The following is a 22060-nucleotide window of genomic DNA, read 5'->3' on the forward strand; positions in this document are numbered from 1 at the left end:
GATTAGAAGATGGTGATCAAAGGTCAAAGGTCAAGGCTTAGGTGACCTCATAAAACATATTTCGAGCCATGATTCAAGAACCTCGGATGCCCACCTTGAAACTGTGCTGACTGTAGAGATCTTCTGTGTGTGAAGTGTCCATGTTTTCAGACGCGTGGAGGAACTGCCTGTCGATACATTTAGCATCCACTTATTTTTATTCTGCTTTTTATTATCAACTTTCACAGTTTTTGTCTTTTTGGGGAAACATAATTTATTTTTTCATTATGTATAGAAGTGCTTGAAAAAGAATAATACAGGAAATCTGAATTATGGGGTTTCACCGGCTCCATGTTCATCTGTAGTTAACAAATAGAGAATCAAACGTGGATTAATCCACCACTGAAAATAGTCCCAAACAAATGCACTATTTCCTCCTATTTGTGTAATTAAATACAGATGAGCAACTGCTCATCAAAAGAAAAACTCCTGAGACTATATATCTGTTTATTTCTGGAACCCAGAAATTTGAAAGTACTAAAAGACGGACGAACACAATGTTTGTTTTGGCTGTTTCATGGGATTTGAAAAAGAAAAATAATATACATTTAAGGCCTTATCTTTTCAAGCCATCTGTAAACTTCCTGTACACATTTGTTAAATACTTTCTGCAGTTTTTTACAGCTCATTCAGATCATCTCCACAGATAAGCTTCAGTTCCCCAGAGATGGTTATGGACTCGGTAACACTGCGATTTTGTACTAAACATCATGATTGTGACGTAATGTATTGTAATGTATATTAACCCTTCGAAACCTGGAGTGACATCACTTTTCTCGTGCTGCTCCAGATGCTTTACACCAGTATTGAAACCTTTAAACCCAGAGAAAATAGGTATGATTTCCTAAAAACAAACATACAAATAAACAAACAAACAACAAAAAACAGGAAAATTAGGCAACAAGCTGTTCTAGTCTATTTTTAAAAACTAAGGAAAAGTGGGGAAAACAGTAAAACGAAGGAAAACTAATTTCTAATTATCATATTAACATATTTACATTCGGGTTACAGATTCATTCTAATTTTGAAGCATTTTTTTGTCCGTGTTTGTTTGTTTGTTTTACTGTTTGTATTTAACTTTTTTTCAGGAAATTTTCTTGTACTTTAACGAATTTCTTGCTATTTTTTTTGGAGGGGGGGCATTTCTTTTCAAGTTGCTCAGTTCCTTTTTACCATTTTTGAGGGAATTTACTACAGTTTCTAAGGGTTAAGTTGGAAACTTTTGCCTTCATAGCAGACATTCAAACACAGTTTTTAAATAAAGAATCTGTTATATGTAATAACTTCTCTCTATTATTGCCACTTTTGAATATTGTAAATTAACGATCTCTGTTCTTATAAATTACTCTTTTGTCTTTTTCCTTGAGAATCAACAGAGTTTAAGGAAAATACATCAAATAGAAGCTTTTAAAAATAAAACCCATCACTTCAAATACTGAAAATTCGTCCCCAGTGTTTTCATGATTCTGTGAAACAGCTGAAGCTGCGGTTGCATGTAGGCTGCAGATCAGTTCTGTGTGCCGCAGCTCTGTGTTCACCCTCATTGACTCTGCAGGCAGTTTTATCACAGCACACACTGCTGCACATCATCACACATACTGTGCGTTACAGTGCATGCACACACAGCTTCACTTTCATCTGAGAGCCACTAAAAACTGAAGATGGGAAAAATTAACGGATGCCTAAAATGCCTCTTTATCTTCTTCAATGTGCTGTTTGCAGTAAGTAAAACACATTTCTGATCATTTCTGAATTGATTTTCCATCAAAGTTCATTTTTAGTTAATTTTTTCTTATTTACTATTTCTCTGTCTAATGAGTTTCTATTTATGTTTGGGCAAAAAAGTGTGAAAAAGAGAGAAAGTCTGTAAAGATAAATCCAACAAATGTAAGTTGCATTATTTATTTATTTATTTGTGGCCCTTCTCTAAACATATTATAGTCATTTTTAAAAATGACTTTAAAAACAAAGACGGGGTGTTTTATAGGTGAAAAAGTGGGTGAAAAGATTGATTAGCCGCTTTTTCTAAACAAAAAAATGAGAGGAAAAAGTCTGTTACGCAAAAAAAAAAAAAGAAAATTAAAATTACCGTTTTTTAGAGAATAAAGAACAAATTAAGACTTTATTCGGTTCATTATCAAAGTTTTACCTCCTATAATATGTATTTATGTATTTTAAAAAACAGTAAAACACATCATGTGTGTGATTCAATTCAAACTAACTTGATAAAACATCAATTAAAGGTGTGATGCATGTTTTTTTTACAAGTCCAGATGTTGTTTTATAACTCATGTTCAGTAAACAGTCACTTCCAGTAAGTGGGAGACAGAAAAAAAAAAAAAACCTCAAGAAAGAAAGAGAGGGAAAGTCAGAGACAAATCTATGCAGCAGAGTCCGGAGTCGTGTTTCAGTCCGCCCCCCGACCCCCTTTTCTTCTCTCTGATGAAGTCTCATTCCTTCTGTTACACAGACATGTTTTCAGCTTCGAGCGCTGATGAAAAAAAAAAAAAAAGTGGCATTTTAAAGAGGGCGGAGTTTGACTGTTTTCAGTTTGAGGGGCACTGGATGTTCTTTTTTGCAGGATTTTTTTTTTACCCTTAGCCAAAAAAAAAATAAAAATGTTAAACTAGAGATTCAGACTATATTTGGTTTAAGAGTAAAAACAGCAGAATAAACCCTTTAACCTTTTTGAAAGCCCTAATGCCCACTTTTTTTTTTTTTTTCCATTTTTTGACCTGCACAAGCTTTAATTTCCTGCCTTCAGTCACTGCCTCATTTTTTTCCCCATTTTTTAAATTATTTATATGATTTCAAATTATTTAGATTGACTAATTGTTTTCCTTTGAATGGCATTAATTATATCTGATTAATTCAGATGATATATTTGATGACATAACATCACATATGAAAACAATAAATGATTTTTCAAAAGTGTTTACAGGTTGAGACGTTTATTGTGTGTTTCAGTGACTGCAGGAGCCTTCAGCTGACATCAAATGTGAAAGAAATGTTATTTTTTGGGCTCTGTCTCCCTCCAGTGTCTCAGTGCAGGAATGACAGGAACTCGCAAAAACACCAGAGAGAAAAAATAAAAACCCTGAGTATGCATTAATAAAAAAACTGTCATGTATAAAGAAATATAAATTATAATGATGATAAACACTCTTTTAATGTTGTGAAAATCAAAAATCTATAGTTTTGTTGGGTTTTATGTCTTCAAACGTCTCTCAGAGAAGAGACTATTTCCGAGCCAATTACAGCTTTTAAAGACAAAATGAGTTTTAAGTTAAAATTTTGTATCAATGTCTAAATAAAAGACCTAGTTTCTGAATAATTTCACCTAATTTCTTTTCTCTTGCATAAAATGTAAAGAACATTTCTGGTGAATCATCTTGAGCTCAGGGGATGGTTACATAACTTTATCAAAACATATGTGATTAGGTAAGCAGCTAAGGCCGCCCATCATATGAAACTACAATGAGCTGTTAACCCTTTAAAACCTGAGCAAACTGTCTTGAAAAACATGGAGAGAAGGCAACAAGCAACTTAACAAGAAATGGCCCCCAAAAATGGTAAGAAATTAGTAAAAAGAAAAGAAAAGAACTTAAAAGACAAAACATAAATGAATAAATTAAAAATAAAAATAAAGTGTAATAAAAAAAATAAATGTATGTAGTTTTTAAAGTGATATATATAAGAGTATAAAAGATATACAGAAGTTATTAATATAGTTTTCTGGCCAATTTTTCCTGTTTATGTTTTTTATCTTTTGGATAGAATCTAATGATCCCCTCCAAGTTAATTTTTAAGTACTTTTATTGTCACCTTTTACTTATTTATTTATTTATTTTGCAATTTATATCCTGCCAAGTTACAAGTTTTTGCTCATGCTTTCAAGAAGAAATTGAGACAATTTTTAAAATGCTTGCAAAAGGCATCTGAATGCGGAACACTGATTTGGATCCAGGTCTGTCAGGTCAGTCTGCAGCCAATACGAACACAAAAATCAGTACAAAAGTACAAAATCTGATAACATTTTACGGTTGAAACTTCATCCATTTTCTTGTGCTTCTTCAGATGCCTTTAACAAGTATTTAAATATTTGAACTCTAAACAAATTGGTGCAATTTCTTTGAAAAATGTGGGGAAGAAAACTTCACCACAAATGTCCCACAAATTAGGAGACTTAGGAAATAATTTCCAAAAAGCTAGGAGAAAATGTCTGGGGACAATTTGTTTTAATGTGTTTTAATGTTTACACTGATCAAAATTGACCTGATTCATGGCATCGAATGGAAACAAAAAGTCGTGTGTTGTATTTGAGTAGGTTATGTAGGTTTGACAAAGCTTTGACAAACAATGTGAATTATTAAAATATTTGTTATAATATATTCTTTAAATTTTAACTAGTAATATTCTTCTCATTTTCTTTTTAGTCTCACAGATTGTTAACACTTTTTCCTTTTGATTTTTCTTTTTAAGAGTCAATATTTTGTTGGCATACCTCAGCTTCCATACAGCTTCCACTGTGTTAAACCACAACCTAAGTAATGTGATTTGTCCTCAGATCCTTGGATGTCTGCTGATCTTCGGGGCGGTGAAGGCCAGCGCCTACAGCCATCAGGTAAACGACCACAACGCAAGGAATTAATCAGTTTCCAACAACTGCTGGCAGAGCGGCTGTCTTCCGGTTTAGCACTCTGCTAACTTGAATTTAGGATCAAATTTAATCTAGCGGCTCTTTTAGACTTTCCAAAAGATATAAATCAAAATGGATAAAATCTTGATAATGAGATGAATCATTTTGCCGACGTGGTGACGCTCGAAAAATGTATTCACTGATTGATAGACATGTCTTTCCCGATATAAGTCTATAGGAAAAAGTCTTTTAGGGACCCATGTTGTTGTGTGACGGATGCTGGAAACTGCAATGCCACATGATTAATTGGAATAGCATATACAAATTTTGGTGCATTACTTCTAGAAGCAAAACGTACCAACAGCGAATAGACAGCGTGTTGTCCAAACATAACTCGTTCTGCATACCAGTTCCTCTTAAGCTCACTCAGTACATTAACAAGATCTTAGAAAAAGTCTAATTATTGTTAGTCCGTCCAAAACTGAACTTTTAAAATATATGTTAGTCTGAGTGAAATTGTACAAAGTTGTGAATTTACTCTCTCATGTATACCTCAATCGGACCTAAACTGCCATTGGCGCTTGAACAAGTCGAAGAAGTCAAACAGCATAAAGAGTACGTATGAAATGTACAACGAAATAAAGTTATCCATGTTTTTACTACTTAACATGCAACCCATTTGTCCCATACTAACTTCTTTGGTATGTGACGTAGGGTCAACTAGAAGATGAGCAACTAGCGACAATAGATTAAAAGTCGGATATACTTCCCTCAGTAAGTCAATTCTCACCTGATACTGGGATTGTATACTGAAAAAAGGACAGTAGTTCAATAAAACTACCTAATCAAGCTGTAACCGTATCACAATACTTATCTACATCTACATATATCTATCTGTCGCTTGTCAGGAAAACATACAAGTCAGACCACAAACTCTGCCAACAAAAGCTAAAACGGAGACAGGATTGAGTATCTCCCATAGTATGAAATTGTTGCATTGTTGTCTTTGTTGGACTGAATGGACGCCGTCCGCTGCCAAACGTACAATTACAACTTCCCATTACGGTATGTATCTGGCAGAATGAGCTGCAGATTAACTGTAACATGACTCACTGAGTGAAAAAAGTAAATCAAAATCAGATGTGAACAACAATTAAATCAATCAAGTTTAAGTTTTGGCGGGGAAAACGGAGGTTACGGGGTTTGTTTGTGTTGATTACTCTAAAACCATGGGGGATTTCTATTTTACAGCAACATTTAGAGAACCTTGTATAACCCCTTACAGCACACTGTATACTTTGTATACTTGCAACTGGTTATGGCAGAAAGTTTTCGGTGAGCCTTTGAATTAAAACGAAAGCAGCTGGTTTGTGAAAATCAAGGTTACTAATGTATAATCCTGTGTACTGCACACATCTGAAAATGCATAGTACCTGTTTATAGTTGTTCAAAACAAGTTGAGGTGAAGGATTCTGAGTGTTTATAAGGACGCAGGGCAGCTGCCAAGACGTAGTGGAGGCTTTGATTTCTTTTTCTAATGCAAAGCAGATGCAGCCCGGAGGAGATTTTCCATTCGCACAGTCGACTCTCTCTGCAACAGAAAAACAGGATGGCTCTGACAATGTTATCAGATCAGAAATACTGAAGGCTTCACAAGGGAGTGAAATCAGCTCTCTTCAAGGAGTAAAGCCTTTCAGCTTTTTGTTTCCAACTAATCAAATTCACTTTCCATTTCTGTCGAGCATCTTCCAAAACGCCATCATCAGGTTTGAGATAGATTTTCCTGCATTCTGACGTCCATTTTCTGGGATGCAGGTTTTTAAACTTCTTAATGGGCTGAAACATAATCCCATATGGTCCTTTATACAGTGTTGGCTGGTATGTTTTTATCTGGAAATTATATTTGATGAAACTAATGTCCACTCGCTGTATGTTAGAGGAATGTGTGATGTTTGGTTAACACATTAAAGGGGATTTTAATAGGATATTTTGTATTTTTCTTGTTGCCAAATCCCATTACCATATATGAGTTGGTCTTTGAGGGAAGCTTCTTTGTTAATGTTATTCAGTCTAAAAACACTGACGCAGTTTATGGCAGAGACTTTAAGAAAAAAACAAAACAAAACAACAATTACATACTACCTCTGTCCGACCTCCAAAATCTGGATGAAAAAAATCTTTATTATATATAAACATTACCTCATAATGTAAGATTGAAGGAGCAGTGTGTAAGATTTAGTGACATCTAGTGGCAATGATTGCAGATTGCAACCAGCTGAAACTTCTTCTGCGTACCAAACGTGCAGATTAGGATTCCCTCAGTGGTCATTGTTACAATTTTTTTTTTACCAAGAGTCGAATTATCTGCAGAGAACTCTTCCTGTCAAAAACAAACAGACCAAACTATCTAAATTGGTAAAAACACTGAAAAAAGCAATTTCACGTTAAAAATGAGTGTTTCTCCAACACTGTTTGGCACATTGCAAACAGGCTGCCAGTCCAGTACCTGCTAACGTATGCTGACTTTTTTACTCTGATAACTTAAGATCCAGACATTCAGGAGGTTTTTATACTGCTGAATCACACCAATATACATTGCACCATTAGCTGTTTGAGAGTAGATCTTTGCATTGATCTTTTCTTTGTCATTTTTCCGTCATGGCGGAGCAGATGGCGACAGTTGGAGGCCCGAGCCTTGGTTGGAGTTGGGTGTTTGCCATCGGCGTGCTCGGCATCTCCTGCCTGGGAATCTATGCAGGATGCTCTGAGAAAGCCCTCGCCCTCAAAATAGTATGTACTATTACATGTCATGTAGACAAAGAAATCGTGAACATTTAGGTTATTAGGATAAATAATCAAGCCACTGAATTTACAAGACAGGACATAAAACACGGTTTATATCTGAATATTGTTTCATTTACAGTTTGCAGGCTTCATGGGGGTTGGGATGGTCATCATGCTGATCTTTGGCATCATTATCGCTGTCACAAGGAACAAGGTCATTCATTTTCCAAGCTACCTTTTTATCTCTCTATCGTGACACTGATAGGATATCTCAGTCCCTCTGCATCTATGCTTATGTTCACGTTCTCTCTATATATTTATCTCAAATCCACCTTAACATACTTTCTACCTTGATGCTTACCTTTCTTTTATCGACTTAGGTGCTTACATCTTCTCTATATTGGCTTTGATGCAAACGTTCTCTCAATCTACCTTGATGCTAACATTTTCTCCATCAGCCTTAATGCTAACGTAGTCTCCATCAACCTTGATTCTACTATAATGCTAACATTTTCTCTGTTCACCATGATGCTAACATTTTCTCTGTTCACCATGATGCTAACATTTTCTCTGTTCACCATGATGCTAACATTTTCTCCATCTATCCATGTTATTTCAATCTACTTTGGAGCTAACATCTTATTTATCTATCTTGATACTAACGTTCTCTTTATCTACCTTGATTCTACCATGACGCTAATATTTTTCTCTGTCTACCATGATGCTAATGATGCTTTCTTTTTCTGTTTACCTCTACCTTAGCATTTTACTAAATCTTTGTGTTGATGCCAAAATATCCTCTCTCTTACAATGATGCTAATGGTGTTCTATCTCTTGTCAATCAACCATGATGCTACTTTTCTTTCTTTTTTCATAGATCAAAAATGGCTTTGACAGCGCCTCCTCTGAGCTGTCTAAGTCCTTCATGGAAGACGAGGAGATGAGATTGCTGCTTGAGGGACTACAGGAAACTGTAATGTGTATATTAAACCCTGATAAGTATAGTCTAGCTAGGCTAAACATTGCTTCTTGTAGTCTCTTTTAGTGTGAATGCTTTCCAGAGGACATCAGTGTTTCCAGCTCTTTTCCAATGAAAGTAGCTAGCACTAAATGTTGACAGATGATGTCATGTGCTCGTTGTTATTATTGTTATCCAGCTATCTATCTGCTCCCTGCTCCTGTCGAAGACCATTTCCATTTATTGAAACACACTCTCTTATGTTGTTTCAGGCGCAATGTTGTGGAGTGGTGAGCGCCTCCGACTGGGGTAATAACATCCCCTCCTCCTGTGACTGCAAGTCTCCATATGGACCATTGACAGGACTTGGAATGTCTGGATGTAAAGCCAAACCCCAGGTGGGTTTTGTAAAACGAAACTGGAAGATCAGATTAGTCAGCCTGTGTTAATGTGCAAAAGTAAATGCCACTTTTTCATCGTCATTATCGTCAATAATTGTTGACCAGCTGCAGTCGACTGTGCATGGTTGAAAGTGATACACATGGGCTGCAATTGTAGGATCAGTGATTCCCTACAAACCCCGAAACACTATGATAGCTTGCAGTATTGCTTCAAAAACATGTTAAAGTCAAAATTTTATCTAAATGGGGATGCCATTTGATGAGTCAAGTGGTTACCAAAATAATTTGGAATAATCATCATGGGATCAGAAAAGAAATTGTCCCTTTGAGAGAAGATAATCACTGGACTGTTAATCTTTTCTCACTATAATGATCATATCTTGCTACTGTTTTCTTGAAGGACGCCAGTGGCCCAGAACAGATCTACAGACAGGTAAACAAATAAAACCAATCACAACACCATCTGATCCAGCAGTCATTGATGTTTCCAGATAATAACCCTTTCTCCATCTCTTCTTCTGCAGACCTGTAGTGACTTCATCTTTATATGGTTAGACCTTGTCTTCAAGATCGCTATGGGCTTCTTCTTTGGATTTGCTGTCACCGCAGTAAGTTACACTGTTACTCTCTTTAGCATTTAGTCATCTTCTGTAACTGTATCAGTCACTTTTTCATGGAGTCAGAACTACGGTGCAGTGTTTGTTTTCAAACTGTATTTGGCCAACACGTTCTTATTCCAAGTAGCCACATATTACTTCTTTGTCAGTGGACTTCTGCATCTACATATTGTCCTTCTGCATCTACATATTGTCCTTCTGCATCTGCTGTTGACAATCCAAAATGCTGCTACGCACGCCGGGATGTCAATACAAGCACATATACTGGGATTACGCCACAAAAGCACGTGGTTATGTTTAGGCAACAACAGCACATGGCCAATGCTGGGACGCCAACAAAAGCACATGCTTTGGATTATGCAATAAAGGCACAGATGGTTAGGTTTAGGCAAAAGAAGCACCTGGTAAGGTATAGAATAAGAATATCACATTCAGATGGGAAATAAACACCAGACTCCCGCGTGAAAGTTCAAGGTTCGGGATCCATCCATTGCCCTTCGCACACCCTAAAGAAACCTTCATGCTCCTTATATGACATTGTTACCGGCAGCTTTTCAACCTGACGCTTTTCAGTGGCATATAATGAGAACACGACCAGTGGTGTTCGGCCGTGTTCTCAGCTGACAAAACCTGTCCAAGCACCTCGCCGTCTGGCGGCGTATCATAGTACAGCAAATGGTTCTGTCTGGCCACGTTCCCCAGCTGATGCCATCTGGTGCATCCTGACAAAGTATTGGATTTTAGATTGATTTTGTCATATTGCATGAGGCTTCAGACAGAGACTGGGTCCAAGTTTGGTTACTTCCAAATGTAAATCAGCAAGGAATGTGTCTTATGTAACAAATGCTTTGAGCCAGCTTGGTGAGCTAACAGTCAGGAGACCAGCTCACATTTTGCAGCTGTACTATGGGTGAAGACAGTTTTAACTCTGCTCTGCTGCTGCTGCGCGGTGATCAGAAAGCTCAAAACCTCATTCAGCAATAAAAGTAACAACATGCAGACAGGAAAACTGAAATGAAAACCATCTTTGGAACGGCTGGCGGCCTCCAGACTGTATTTAAATTCAGCCGTATGTGTAGTGTGGATTGCACACATGGCAGCTTTTGTAATATCTTTCATGTCTGACAGCTTGGCTCTTGCACCTGTCTGTCTTTCTAACTGACTACCTGTGTTTACAGCTGCTGGGCCTGCTGGTCACCCTCCTGATGATTTATCAGGTCAAACGTCACGATGGCTCCGGAGGATCTTCCATTGCCATGAAGGGCTACTAAGAGAAAAACCCCACCCCTGACCCCTTCACCTATAACTCTGCACTGTAACAGGGGGACTCGTAGACTGTATAAAAGGTGTGGACATACCCCTCGGGTCTGTAAAGGGAAGCCAATGCAGAAGTGCCTTAAACCTGCATTATTTTAATGACCAGCAGGAGGCAACTTCAGTCCAACTGTATAACAGTCAATAAAAAAATAACCCTACTTCTCATTTGATTTATTACTTCAGTTAACATTTTACGAAAAACTTTACACTCTCAATTGCTAGTTAAGTCTTTTTCAGTACAGAACGATGTTCATTTTGTAAATCGTGGCCCCATTTAGAGTTAAATAGACCATAAAACCAGGTATTGACCTGTCGCTACCATGGCGACTGGCCAATATTTACATGTCTTTTCAGCAAGACAGTCTTCACAAATGAACACCACTTTTAGGTTTTTGAAGCCTAAATGCAATCGCCAGAAGGAAAAAGCTAGTGTTAGGCTGTGTTTGAACTACACTTTGGTTGTGTGGCATATACTTACGAAGCTGTAAAGCTGTGTTTCGTACAGTTAGGCAAAATGATGACCTGTAGTCTCCGATAGCCACATGTTCGCAACTGCCTTTTTTAAGACACATAAAAGCTTCAGAGTTTGCGAGTGGGGTATTTACTGACATATTTTATTTCCTTGAACAACACGTGAACGTCTTGGTCTGTGTTAACCACAGACCTTGTTTCAGGCCTCTAACCAAAAAAAACATTCAAAAAAATCCATTGATTTAAAGATGAGGAAACCAAAGGTGCTGAAATGTTAATGTATTTCCCGGTTTCAGGACTCATTACGTAAAGGCATAGTGTTACATATTCATAGCACTCAGTCAGATCCACCCCTTGCTCCTCCCTAGCACCACCCTCTTGACCATATATCATCTCTTTTGGCTCCAAAAAACCCCAAAATGACCTGACTGGCTTCAAGACGGTTGTCCACAAACCAGTGGTGGCTGCCTCCACTTCTTTTACACAGTCTATGGAAGGACTCAGTGGTCAATACATGGCCTCTTCTTCTCTACTTTTTTTTTTGGTTATTTCTGACTTTTAAGAGAGCGACAGGGTATAGAGGGGACAGATGGATGATGTGGCATGCTGCAGGAAGATTTCATTTGGGAAAAAAAGTGCTGCCTTGCAGCAGTTGTTTTTACTTCCAGCTTTATATTGCAGAGAGTATTGCTTGAATAGCAAACATTTATTTTTTTGCACATTATTATATCTCCTCAGCCAATATTTTTAGGCAGGGCTCATGTGAATAGTAAATGGGTTAAAAAATAGGCCCTATATGGGGTTGTTTATGGGTTCAATAATGGTGCCATGCCATTGGGGGTGAGTTACTCAAGTGGAAACCAGATAAGGTGTCCATTTTGGGCTAATACCCACTTGGTACCGAGGTAGTCCTAGCTTGACCCTTGTTGAGCCCACTTGGGTAAACCCACCCATGAACCCATGAACAATCCCATATAGGGCCCATTTTTAGCCCATTTTTCTACCAACATGGACCCCACATACAAATATTGGCTGGGTCTTTTGTGTCATTTGATGGTATTATAGTGGTCTTATGAACACAGACATATTGTTCAAAATACACAACATTTAGCTTTACCTTACGCAGTTACCTGTCAGTAAGTCTGCTTACTCTTCACTAACAGGCCAGTAAGTTTACATAGAGGTGGAGTAAAGGGAACTGATAGCCTAGCTTTAAGACTTTTGTTGCAAGTGTTTCTGTAAATGTAAACCAATCAGCATCTGAACTGACAGTAACATTATGAACCGACTGGTGAGCAAAACCTTCAGATTTGAATGCTTTTTGTATTAGTGGAAACATACGGAAACCGTATTCTACAATGCATATTTTTACGTAAAAATCACAATATACTAACATTTAAATTAAAGAAAAGATTTATTCTTTGTGCTTTGGGGATATGACCAGTAACCTGGACATTATTTATGAAGGAATTAACACCAAAGAGTTATCAATAAAAAATTACAGAACCTCGTCGGATCAGAAGAAAACTTAAGCCGTCGTCACATGTGTATGTGTTTGTAAAAAATGTAGGACAGTGAGCTTGCTTATTTGCCACGCATATATCTATGTTTCTATATAAAGTGCTTCAGCCATGTAAAAACCAAACACTCTTCTGCCATGAAATTGAAAACATTATCCCACATGGCTAAAAAGTTAATTTCCAAAACCACTAAATTAACTTTTCCTTTTTGTTAGAGGCCATGACACATTTGGAAATTGGACATACCAGCAACACTTGTAGCACTGAGAAAAAAAAGTAGAGCTCATGCTTCATAGAGAAAGCAGCTCAGGGTTTTTAGATCTCCCACAAACAGTGAACACTGCTACACCATTACATTGACAAAGGGATAGTGATTTAAAAGGAAAACAAATACTGTGACAGGAACTGTTTTATTGTGAAATCTGCACTCATATCATTTCAGATTAAACTCTAGAGACTGAACCAGCTGTCATACTCGTTTGTTTTCGTGTGATTAGTATTTCTTCACTTTTGGCTTTGGTGCTTTACACATGGGCCGTTGGAGGCCAAAAGAAGCTCCTTCTCAGCCTTGATTGCTGGCCTGGTGTAACCAATATTCTTGACCTCAGCAGGGTGAAGAGGCAGTTATCCAAGTGGCTGGAATTCTTAACAATGCTCCCTAATGATACTTTAATTTTGCAAAATAAACATGCTGTCAGCAGGGTAGAGCTATAGTGTGTTCAGCTCAATGATGATTATTCCACTCTTTGCAGGGCCTTGCAGTCCTGTCAGTAATGTTCTTTGTCAGGACACTATCGATAGTGCAAGAGCAGAAATTCCACAGTATTTGAAGGATGACAGATGGTGTGAAGTGATATTGGGGCTGACATAAAGGTACTGTAAGTTAATCGAAGGCTACTGAGGTCTTTTAGAGGTATAAAGGTGGTAGGAGAGTTCTTCGTAGGGCTGATGGAGGATCCACAGAGCACAGAAGGCTAACATCTATAATGAGGCTGTTTTTCTGGTTTAGCTCTCAGATTTCTAATTGAGGTGAGGACTAAAGTGTAGCAGTCGGTGCACTTTAACACATGGCTCAGAGTCAGGCGGACAGCATGAACACACAGAAAGTCAATTGCAAAGAGAACCTGGCAGGAAACTGAGGGGGAAATATACATGTGGGGGAGCTAAGTAGAGGATTGGAAACAGGTGTGCAGGTAGAAGTCAGGTGAAGTGGAAGGCAACCATCGTTAATGTGTGCCTCCTGCTGTGACATGTCAAAATGTCTCCACAAAAACTCTATTTACATTAAATATTACACCAGCAGAGGATGATTAGATGCTTGAAAAAAAAGTTTGAATACGTTTGTGCTCTGTTAACATATGCATACTTTTTAGCCATTTCAAAAGCAATAGACTTTAGGGGATAATTCACCCCAAAACAATTTTATACATTATATTCACCCATTGGAGCTTTCTATGGTTCCAGAAAAAAAGTTTTCCTTTAACCCTTTGTAACCTAAAAATATTGATTTCTTTCACACACATGGGAAGAAAGCAATAAGCAATGAAAGAAGAAATTACCCTAAAATAAGCAAAAAAAAAGTACTTGAAAATTAACTGAAAAATAAATAAATAAAAAATAATAAAAAAAAAAAAAAAAAAAATATATATATATATATATATATATATATATATATATATATATATATATATATATATATAATCATTTTTCCAAAGCTGTTTTTTTTTTTAGATATTTTCCCTTAGCTTTGTTTTTATTTTTGCACAAGATTAATGTCTATGGTTTTGAAGTAAGAAACTCAACTCACATTCAGGTAAGTATATAGTGAGTGTATATTTATTGTGAGAGTAGTATTAATTTGTCCACATACTTTTGGCCATATAGTGTAGCTCATCCCAGAATAAACCAGAACCCATTAGATGGCAGCAAACACCCAAAAACAGGCAAACTCAACAACACAGTGACTCACATGTGCTGAGGAACAGTTTTTCCTGACTTGTGAGATTCACACCAGTATGATCTTTCATTCTCAGTGTGAATAAATTGGGTAAGGAGATAACCAGTCGTTAATGATGAGGCAGTGCATTTGCTTCAGTCTTTCCAAACTTAACACAGTTTTACCCAAAAAAGAGGATTTTCTGAGGAGTAACAAGCATCTCTTCAAACGCAGGCTAAGCCGAGCTCTTGTTTGTTTGGATGTCTTCAGGAGCTGCTCAGCATCCAGGTACATCCGCATACTTAAGGGGAAAAATAATTGTGACTAATTAAACCAAAGGAAAAACACACACACTCAAGGGGCGTCATGTTTGAAGCTTTAAGCTGTATTTCCTCCAGGAAACAGCATATGGGCAAACGAGTGTTTCTCGTCGTGTGAGCCACCCTCAGGCCGTTTCACTGCAGGCCTGTTGCCATAGATTACAGTACATAAATGCTGCCAACACTCACAGAGAGAAACATTATACTGCTGTTAATGATTTAGGAACGGACCAATAAAGACTCGGTTGGTTTATCATCCTTAATTTATTAGTGGAAAACACAAATTACATACAAAAGATGACACTGTGCGCTGCTGGAGATTTTCCTGTTAGAGAAACGGTAAAGAACTGGCAGCAGGGTTGCCATTAATTTGCTGTGAAATTGACGGTGTCTTGCTGTTGCTGAGATTGGCGGTCTGTCGCTCTTTTTTTAAATGATAGAGCCGTTAGTTTCTGCTTTGGTAAGATGCTGCCAAAAGGCAGGTTTATTGCAGTTTATTGCTGTTTGATTGCACTTTTTAAAAAAAAAAGTCATTTTATTAACTCAAATTAGCAGTAATGTGCTGCATTTAAAGGTAACAGGATTATATTGCTGACATTTTGTTCTAACAGCAGTCCCCTGCAGTGTGTCTTATACTGATAATTAATTATTCAAACCTCTGGTGTGCACAAAAGGTCAGTTTTAGGTTTTATATTGTTTTTCTATTTGCTTTTTCTTGGGCGCTTGAGCTTCATGCAAAAACCACTTACACAAACAGGTGCGTATATCACCAAATTCATGGCCCTGTGCATGAACAGGCACTGTGGGCCCCCTTCCCCTCCCCCTTGATCCGTGTCTCTGTCACGCATGTTTTCTCTCTTTGTTTTTGTTTTTTGGAACCCTCATTTTTATTTCTTGGGGAAAGACAAGAAAACAAGCAAAACTTGATGAAACAAATCAGCAAGTAAAACATAGTTTGTTATTGGTGGGTACTATAAGTAATCTAGGGTGTGCTGGGTGGGTATATGGGTTTTTGTTAAGGGTAATGTTAATGTATTTGTATGTGATGTATGTATTTTTAAGTGTGGACCCCTGGAAGAATAGTTACTACCCTGGTAGCAGCTAATAGGTGTCCAGTTTCACAAATAAACAAATCACCATGAGCAGCATAAGTAGATACTGACTTCCCAAGAAAAATTAAAAAATATGATTTCTTCTTTGTCCAGTCTATTTCTTATAGACATAACTGAGCTCATTAACTATTTTCTCATACTTAAATTCTGCTCCTTAGAAACTGCCTTCTTCTTGTCTCAGCACAATCTTAATTTAAGATCTTAAAATGCGATTTTTCCTATCTCACTGCACTAATCTTAATTTGTCTAAAATATTCAGCTTAAAATAATGATAAGATCCAAAAGACTATTGTGAATCAGATCCTAATCGAAACAATCTGGTAAGAATTCCTCCACCTTGTCAATATGGACTAAACTTTGTTATGGCGATAACAGCCAAATGTGGTGCATCTTTGAGACCTTGTGACACTGGCAGATTGGTAATTTCCCTAAACTGAAAAATAAGAGTAAGCTTGGCATTTCTTTGTCACATATTTCCCTTTATCTGCCTCACAAAGTTGAGAGTCTGTAGCTCAAAACCTAAAACAATCAATGCTGACCTCTGTTGGGAAGCTCAAACACAACTATAAAGTGTTTTTTTAATCCTCTGTTGACCTTATCAGTGCTTTAATTGTATCTTTTTTAGACTGCAGTTAGGTTTATTCTTGCCTCTCAGCTGATTTCTCTATAATGGCTAAAACTGGTACAACCTGCAACAGCAAGGACCTTATAAGATGTATACAATTATGAGGACAGCCAAACAGTTGAGTTAACAAATGTGTGCTGCAAATACCTTCATAGTTGTCCCAAAGCAGCATAAGCAGAAGTGCAGGTGTGCTAACTTTCTATAAATATAGTACAAGCGATGGTGTCAATGCAGCAACAATGTGGTGGTACCAGCTTAGAAAAAAAGAGGGAGTAGTTGATTGACAGCTTAAACTGACTGGTTTTAGTGCAGTGGATACTTACATATGACAGTCACCTGAGAATGAACAAGCCAAAGTCACCCTGAACATACTCACAGGCTCCCCTCCATTAAGATTATCAGGCCTTTATCACAGACGTCATTTGGAAATGTCACAGTGGGAAAATCACAGGTATAAAGCATAAAGTTAATGATTCTGTTTCAGATTAAAGCATGCCGGCTCACTATCATGTAGAGCTGTTAATGTTATTACTAACACGTCTATCATGAAAAGTCACGTGTCTGCTTTAAGAGTGTAGGCCATTGTCATATTACATTTTAAAAATAGCAGGGAAACCACAGTTGCACTTAATCATGGCTGCGCTGTAAAATAATCCAGTTTCTGAGTCCTGTTTTGTGCCAAAGGCATCTTTAAAGAGATAGTTCGTATCTGCTGAAGTGAGGTAATGTGAGGTATTTATCCTTAGTCAGTGTGTTACAAACAGTAGATATCAGCTGGCACGCCCAGTTTGGAGAAGTAGACACAAAAGCTAAGCAATATGCAACAAAACGTATTTTAGCCTTATAAAAACATCAATATCACTTTAAGTGTATGCTGTGTTTAGAATCATTTCATTACATTACCTTGTTGTTATTTTATGTTATTTAACACAGGAGTTGCAGGTCTGCTGCTGCCTTCATTAGTTAGTCTGTATGTGTAACAAACAACAAAGTCACACAATAATGCAAATTAAACTGAACGAAGCAGCCGTGGATCAGGAACTCCTGTGTTCAGCGAGCTAAAATTACTGTTTCTTACAACTGAGTCTTTTTGGTTTTTGAGCATAGATGGAGAAAATACGCTTAATTAAGGGTATACTTTAACTGTTGTAGGTGTTTTTATATGGGTCTATTTGTTTGAGCTTCTTCTAACTGGGGTTGTGCCGACATACATCTACAATATGGATAATTACCCCATACAATCCCACTTAAAAAAACATCTGAATATCCCTTTAATGCAATTAGTTTCACATGTGCATTTCCTGCTCAAACAAGTCAAAATGTCCTCTGAAAGTCTGGTCTGAATCAGGGGATTAGTTATTAAACTTGTTGGATTTCCCACCTTGGTTTAGTTAGTTTTGCACAGACAATGACACAAATGAATCAAAATGCGTCACCTGATAGTAAAAACGTCACCGTGATCAATGATTAGATGTGTCTGGGGCAGGCGAAAGAGCGCACGTTATTACCAGTCTAAGTCAGACTTCAATTCATTCATGGGAGTGATGAAGCTCTACAGACAATGATAGAAATTAGATCATGTTTCCACCACAAATGAATTGCCCAAGAGTGCCTTTGTGACCAGACCAAGACTGTTTCCATGAAACAATACTGGTGCAATTGTATTTGGTCATTCAGTTGCAGTGTTCAGATGTGTCAAAATGAATCATCCCAAGAGGTAAAATAAATCAAAGTCCGATTCATTTAGACTGAACAATGCATGTTTGAAAGCACACGATGAATAATGCAATTACATGACAAAATGCACCAGAGTTTCAAGAAAATCATGTACCAATTACCATTCATGATCACTGACACAAAGTCATTTTTTTAAAAGATCAGTCTGATTGATGCCAGAAATGATCATTGGTGCAGAGTTGATGCCGTCATTATTAAGACCAGGACTGAAGAATGGGCAGAGAGTCTCTGTGAAGGAGCAGTCGGTGAAGGAGTAGAGAAGAGCTGCAGCATTTACGTCATAAAAAGAGACCAGACCCTCGTCATAATCCACAAACACTCCCACCTTCTGCGGCTTTGAATTTAGAGAGAGACGCAGAGGAGAGCCAACAAGAGCAGCGTATTCATCTCCATTTTTCAGCCACATGGTCCAGTGGCCATTGTCCGGGCACAGTGGGATTATCCCCTTCCTTTTGATTGACTCTTTGGCGACTCCTATAGTCCATCTTGTCTTCTCCTTAACTTGAGCCTCAAAGTAAAATTTCCCAGAGGAGAAACTCTGTTTCCCCAAGACACAACAGCTAGGATTAAATCTCTTGGGACTGTCTGTGAGATTCTTCTTCACGACACCATGATACACTTCTTTGCCATTGTCAGAGAGGATGAGAGCTCGATGTGCAGTATCAGGATCCAGAGTCACATCCACTGCAAACTGCTGGACTCGGTTTAGCTCAGCCTCATGTAGCAGCGTCTTCATCTCTTTGCCGAGGGTTTCCTCCAGCTGATCCACAGCCGTCCTCACAGTCCCCTCGTACGATGGCGGATGTATGGTGACCTTTGACCAGTCCTTGGTGAATGTAGATGTATTCAGGGATGCAAAGCTCTGCAGGAAGTGGAGGTGGTCTTTTGAGCGTGAGAGCTGCTCCACCTCAGCACGTCTCCTGATCAGCTCAGAGATCTCCTGCTCCAGCTCTTGGATAAAACCTTTGGCGTGTTTCTCTGTTGTTTTCTGCTTCGCTTCGATCGACCCGATGAGATCGGCCCGAGCTCTTTCCAAAGACTGTATCATAGCGGTTAAGACCTGAACACCATCAGCCATCTCTCTGTCTGCGGCTTCCTTACTGAGCTTTGCCAAGTGTTTGATCTCCTGAATCTTCAGCCGTCTTTCTTGGATCATCCGATGAATTTCGGCCTCTGTCTTCCCCAGCTCGGCCTTCTGTCTCTCAAATTGTTCCCTCAGTGGAACAACTTCATGTGATTTGTGGTCTAAAACGGGGCACAGCATGCACACACAGATCTGGTCGGTCTTGCAGAAGAGCTCCAGAGGTTTATCATGTATCGTACACATCCTGCCTTCCAGGTTCTCCACAGGATCCGTTAACTGATGTCTTTTTAGGGGTGATGCCGTCAGGTGTGGCTGCAAGTGAATGTCACAGTAGGAGGCCAGACACACCAGGCAGGACTTCACAGCTTTCTTTTTGGTTTCAGTGCAGATGTCACAGGAAACTTCTCCTGGTTTGGCAACTTGTTGATCTGAACTGCTCCTTTCAGCTGAATCTTTAAACTGAGCAGCCATCTCCGATATGAAAGTGTTGACTCGCAGACTGAGCCTTTTATAAAACGGCTCTTTGCATGACGGACACTGACAATTGGTGCTACTGTCCCAGTGCTGCGTGATGCAATTTTGGCAAAAGTTGTGCCCACATGGTAACGTGACTGGATCAGTGAACACATCCAAGCAGATGCTGCACAGAAGCTGATCTTCAGTCAGCAAACAGTTGGTCACAGACATGTCGACACTCTAAAACCAGAAAATTAAAGCTTGACATTACAACACTATCATTTAACTATTCTATCAGCATTAAGGAAAAATTACAAATCTTGATCATTAGGATATTAATTTAAAAAATCATCGTCCATTTGTTATAGGAGATTTCACTGACGTGCGCTTGTTAAGTGTGAGAACAAAATAAAAATAGTTAAGTATCGAGAATGCAGCCCGTACTGTACTTGTTACTGAGAGCTGTTAAAACACAGTAAAGCACCAACTGTACTCACCGATGTTGGGTGAAGACTTTGTCAAAGACCTGGTGACCAAGCTTAATCAAGTTTAATCTCTCTTGATAATTGTCCTTTCTTGTGTAGAACTTTGTTAAAAATCAGCCTTTCTTTGTTGTGCAGGACTACAGCTCTGTTGCTGCTCTCAATGAGGAATTTCGTCTTCAGAGTTGCAACACCTCTCCATGCTGTTAAACCAGTTTGGGTGTTTCTGGCAAGGATCTCATGACATTCACTGTTTTTCATTCCTCTGCATTCCTTTTCTCTTCTGGCTCGGGTCCCAGTTCAGTCTTTGTCTATCTCTGGATCTGACTCTCAAATAAGACATCATCTGTCTTCTGTGTAACTGGGTTAGTTTTGTTTTTTTTTGGTCTATTAACGGCTACGTGGTAAACTGGTTCTGGTTCAGGTCAAATTATTCTCAGGTATACATGAAGGGTTTCTGTTAGTCATGGAAACCCCTTTTGGATTTAACCTTTTTTTAAAGCTTATGCATGTTTGGTTTGGAAAGGTTTTCCTCCATGAACGAAATTGCAGATTTCTAAAGACCTTTAGTTGCTTTTAAATTGGGCCCTAGCGTGGCAACATCGCCTTGGTTGCTCCAACACTTAAGTCCAGACTGGGTTATCTGCGTAACACAGTAACATTAACCATGAAAACTAGTAAAAGTATACTTTACAAGAAGGCTAAGCTGCTACTTACAGTTTTTAGGGAATTTGCAATGCCAGCTGTAGATTTGTGATGCCAAGTTGCTTTACCCTGTCTGGCACTTGACTTTTTTGGGCTCATCTTTGTAAATTTTGAAAGATGCCTTCATTTTCCAACACTTTGCTAGCAAATCTGTAAGTCTGTCACAGGCTGACAAACAGTCACAAAATCAGCTTTATAACCAGGTTTCAAAGTCCTTGTCTTAGAATAATGAATAAATAATGTATAATAAGACATAATGAAGTATACTAAAATATTTTTTTTCTAAAGTGGTAAGGGGTAACGATATAGAATATATAGAAAAACAGAGCATTCGAATACTGATTTGGACATTGATTACATAGTGAAAAAATCGAAGAAGCATGATAATAATCTTAACTGAACAGGTGACCCTGACAACATTACACCTGATAAACATCAGCATTTTGCATTGTCATTGTGAGCACACTGACATTGGCATTAAGCTTAAAGTGTTGCTGTCACATGTAAGATCAGTTAAGTGTATTCAGAGTGTAGTCCTCATAAACACACACTCACACGAAGCAGCACACACTGCCGAGTATCAATGTGAAATGGGGTTATAGTCGCCTAAAGGAGTGTTAAGACCTCAATCACACACAAACACACTGGAATTATATTTAAGTTATATTTATTAAAAAAAAAAAACAATTACAGAGTGAGTGGGTTGAACATCACACACACCTGAGTCCATCTATCACACACACACACACACACAGACCTTGCTCTAGTCATTTTGGATTGTCGGTCTCGTTCATGAATGACATTAATAACCTCCCTATGTGTGTGTGTGCGTTGACCCACATTTCTTAATGACCCCT

The 22060-nt window shown here is 38.1% G+C and overlaps 2 protein-coding genes across 2 annotated transcripts; one reads left to right on the plus strand and one right to left on the minus strand.

Moving 5' to 3' along the window:
* Nucleotides 1–1601: 1601 nt before the first annotated feature.
* On the plus strand, nt 1602–13208 carry LOC121961222 (tetraspanin-8-like). The gene is made up of 9 exons (XM_042511126.2): nt 1602–1760; nt 4607–4663; nt 7349–7468; nt 7602–7676; nt 8340–8435; nt 8693–8818; nt 9222–9254; nt 9346–9429; nt 10617–13208. Exons 1-9 carry the CDS (start codon nt 1701–1703, stop codon nt 10707–10709), a joined length of 744 nt encoding a protein of 247 aa, XP_042367060.1. The 5' UTR covers nt 1602–1700; the 3' UTR covers nt 10710–13208.
* A 2039-nt stretch (nt 13209–15247) lies between these two features.
* LOC121961311 (E3 ubiquitin-protein ligase TRIM39-like) lies at nt 15248–20759 on the minus strand. The gene is made up of 2 exons (XM_042511252.2): nt 20514–20759; nt 15248–20256 (listed from the first exon to the last, which is right to left on the minus strand). The coding sequence occupies exon 2, from the start codon at nt 20245–20247 to the stop codon at nt 18601–18603; it is 1647 nt and encodes a 548-aa protein (XP_042367186.1). The 5' UTR covers nt 20248–20256; nt 20514–20759; the 3' UTR covers nt 15248–18600.
* Nucleotides 20760–22060: the final 1301 nt, after the last annotated feature.

The sequence above is a fragment of the Plectropomus leopardus genome, chromosome 22 (assembly GCF_026936395.1).
Source record: "Plectropomus leopardus strain MGB_pleo_1.0 chromosome 22, ASM2693639v1, whole genome shotgun sequence".
Taxonomy (NCBI): Eukaryota; Metazoa; Chordata; class Actinopteri; order Perciformes; family Serranidae; genus Plectropomus; species Plectropomus leopardus.

Bases quoted from the DNA above. Each gene is read 5' to 3' on its own strand.
- LOC121961222 (XM_042511126.2), top strand. From the start codon at position 1,701: ATGGGAAAAATTAACGGATGCCTAAAATGCCTCTTTATCTTCTTCAAT. The intron at 4,664-7,348 runs GTAAACGACCAC...ATGGCGGAGCAG, and splicing joins CCAGCGCCTACAGCCATCAG to ATGGCGACAGTTGGAGGCCC. The intron at 9,430-10,616 runs GTAAGTTACACT...CTGTGTTTACAG, and splicing joins TTGGATTTGCTGTCACCGCA to CTGCTGGGCCTGCTGGTCAC.
- LOC121961311 (XM_042511252.2), bottom strand. From the start codon at position 20,247: ATGTCTGTGACCAACTGTTTGCTGACTGAAGATCAGCTTCTGTGCAGC.